Raw genomic sequence first — 2,641 nt, 5'->3', positions numbered from 1 at the left:
GGTCAAGCGCGTGCCGCTCCGAAGACTGAGAGGCCGCGCGCGCCGCCGCCGCCGCCGCCGCCGCCGCCTTCGGAGTCTGGGAACCAGAGCGCGCCGCTTCAGGGGCCAAGAGGCTGCTCGTCCCGACGCCGCTCCCGGGGCTGGCGGGGCTGCTGGGCTCCCTCCCGGGTCCAGACTCCGCCTGGAGGGCGGGCCCAGCGATTACTCACAATGTTTTTAGGGGATTTCGGGGCCCCCTCCCGCTGATCGGAGGAGTTGAATGATGTCACCCGGGCCGGGTCTGGAGCCCAGCCAGGGCTGCTGGGCTGCGGCCGCCCGCCCTGCGCAGGGAAAGGCCCGAGCCTGCGTCGCCCGCAAAGGCCAGGTGGCTGATCTCCACACGGTTTCTTAATCGCCAAAGGTGCCTCTTGGTGGCTGTCGCGGCAGAAGCACTTTCTCATTAGCCATTCACCCCAATCTAACAAAGCGGGGGCAAAGGGGAACGACCCGACCTCTGCACCTGACAGTACTTGGACCGTGGGCTTCACGGAGCCCGCAGAACGCAAGGGGCGACCAAGACCCTGCGCTGCATCTGCTCCCTCTGGCTAGGAAGCCCGAGGGCTAGTAGGTTTAAGATGCCTATGCATTTAGGGTTCATCCACATTATCAGCCCCAGCCCCGCCACCCCCAACCCCAGCCCAGGGGCCTTGGATGTGCTGGAAGCGCCCAGGGGTAAATCTCCCCAGGAGCTTCCTCTCTATGCCTGTGTCTTGGAAGGCCCCAGACCTCTGGGGCCACCTAAACCTAAAGGGTCGTGCACCCCCCCCCACCCGCCGCCCATCTCCCCAAGGCCTACTGCTAGAGTCCCACCATCTGCCTAAGCATTTCCACTAATTACCCCTCCTGTGACCTCTCTGCGGGGGGGGGGGGGGGGTGTAGTCCCCAAGGTCAAGCTCAAGGCCTCTTGGTGAGATGAAGGAGGAAGCTGGAGTATCCCCCACTCCAGGCTTTTTCCCCAAAGGAAGATGCTCCAAGGCACGCAGTGGCGTCTTCCCCAGATGGAGAAAGACTGAACTCCTTCTAAATTAGGGAATCATGTGGGAATTGGAAAAGACTGGAAATTCTGACTTGCTTTCCCAGGCTCTGAAAAAACAGGAAGAGAAAAGTGAAAACAGTTAACCACCCCTCCCACTCATTTCAGTTTCTCCTGTTTTGGGCCTCGATTTGAAGAGTCAGCTCTCTTCTGAGGAGACATTCATGTCAACAGAACTGATTAATTATAATCTACGGTTAACGACACACAATCATCGATCCTTGAATGATCTTTTTTTAAATTTATTTTTAAAATACTTTTTTAATTTATTCTTAAGAGAGAGGCAGGGCATGAGTTGGGGAGGGCCAGAGTGAGAGAGGGAGACAGAATCGGAAGCAGGCTCCAGGCTCCGAGCTGTCAGCACAGAGCCCGATGCGAGACTCGAACCCACGAACTGTGGGATCGTGGTGACCTGAGCCGAAGTTGGACCCTCAACCAACTGAGCCACCTAGGCGCCCCATGCCTCCCACTCTTGATTTCAGCTCAGGTCATGATCTCACAGGTTCATGGGATTGAGCCCCGCATCCGGCTCTGTGATGAGAGCAAGGAGCCTGTGTGGGTCTCTCTCCTCCTCTCTCTCTCCTCCTCCCTTGCTCAGTCTCGTGCTCTCTCTCAAAATAAATAAACCTAAATTTTTTTAAAAAAGATTGCTAGTCTTAGAAAAAAATCTTAATGAATGCATGGATTTAAACATATTTGATGTACTTTGATCTGTTAATATTTGATCTATTATTTTCCTTATTGAAGTTCAAATTGTTCCATCTTTGACCAGTGGAAAACTTTTCAATTTTGTTCTTCAGTCCTTTTGACATAGTTCCACAATTCTAAAAATTTTAATGTTTTTATTTATTTTTGCAAGAGGGAGAGCGTGAGGAGGGAAGGGTCAGAGAAAGAGAGAGAGGGAGACACAGAATCCAAAGCAGTCTCCAGGCTCTGAGCTAACTGTCAGCACAGAGCCTGACACTGGGCTCGAACCCACGAACCATGAGATCGTGATATGAGCTAAAGCCAGACGCTCAACTGACTGAGCCACCAGGCGCCCCTGGTTCCCCCATTCTAGTGTCTAAGATCTGGAATTGGAAAGGCTTCCAAGGAGTCCTCATTCCTCCTAGTGGTAAATGGTATTTAGAGACCACAGCCTGAGTGCTAGGGATACTTACTGATACTGGGTTAGTCATTGTGGATCTTTTCAATGAACAGTTAGGCTGTATATATAATATAAAATTATTCGGAGTTCATATTGATATCACCTTTTTAAGTTTAGGACTACAGGGTTTTAACTTAACCTCAATAATTTTACATAGTTCTCCAGTGTTTAAAAAAAGTCTCATTTCTCTTTTTTTTTTTTAATTTTTTTTTAAATTTATTTTTTATACAGAGAGAGACAGAGCATGAGCGGGGGAGGGGCAGAGAGAGAAGGAGACACAGAACTGGAAGCAGGCTCCAGGCTCTGAGCTGGCTGTCAGCACAGAGCCCGACGCAGGGCTCGAACCCACGAACGTGAGATCTGACCTGAGCCGAAGTCGGAGGCTTAACCGACTGAGCCACCCAGGCGCCCCTCATTTCTCT

The 2,641-nt window shown here is 51.8% G+C and overlaps 1 protein-coding gene across 1 annotated transcript in view; it reads right to left on the bottom strand.

The window, feature by feature from the left end:
- RELA (RELA proto-oncogene, NF-kB subunit) overlaps positions 1 to 2,250 on the bottom strand; it is a 10,538-nt gene extending 8,288 nt beyond the window's left edge. The window contains exons 1-2 of the mRNA XM_029957384.1: positions 2,233 to 2,250; positions 15 to 181 (exon numbers count right to left, since the gene is read on the bottom strand). Coding sequence (XP_029813244.1) covers positions 15 to 181; positions 2,233 to 2,250 — 185 coding nt within the window. The remainder of the gene's footprint in view (positions 1 to 14; positions 182 to 2,232) is intronic.
- Positions 2,251 to 2,641: the final 391 nt, after the last annotated feature.

This window comes from Suricata suricatta, chromosome 11 (assembly GCF_006229205.1).
Source record: "Suricata suricatta isolate VVHF042 chromosome 11, meerkat_22Aug2017_6uvM2_HiC, whole genome shotgun sequence".
NCBI lineage: Eukaryota > Metazoa > Chordata > Mammalia > Carnivora > Herpestidae > Suricata > Suricata suricatta.
This window is presented reverse-complemented; position numbering and strand designations above follow the sequence as displayed.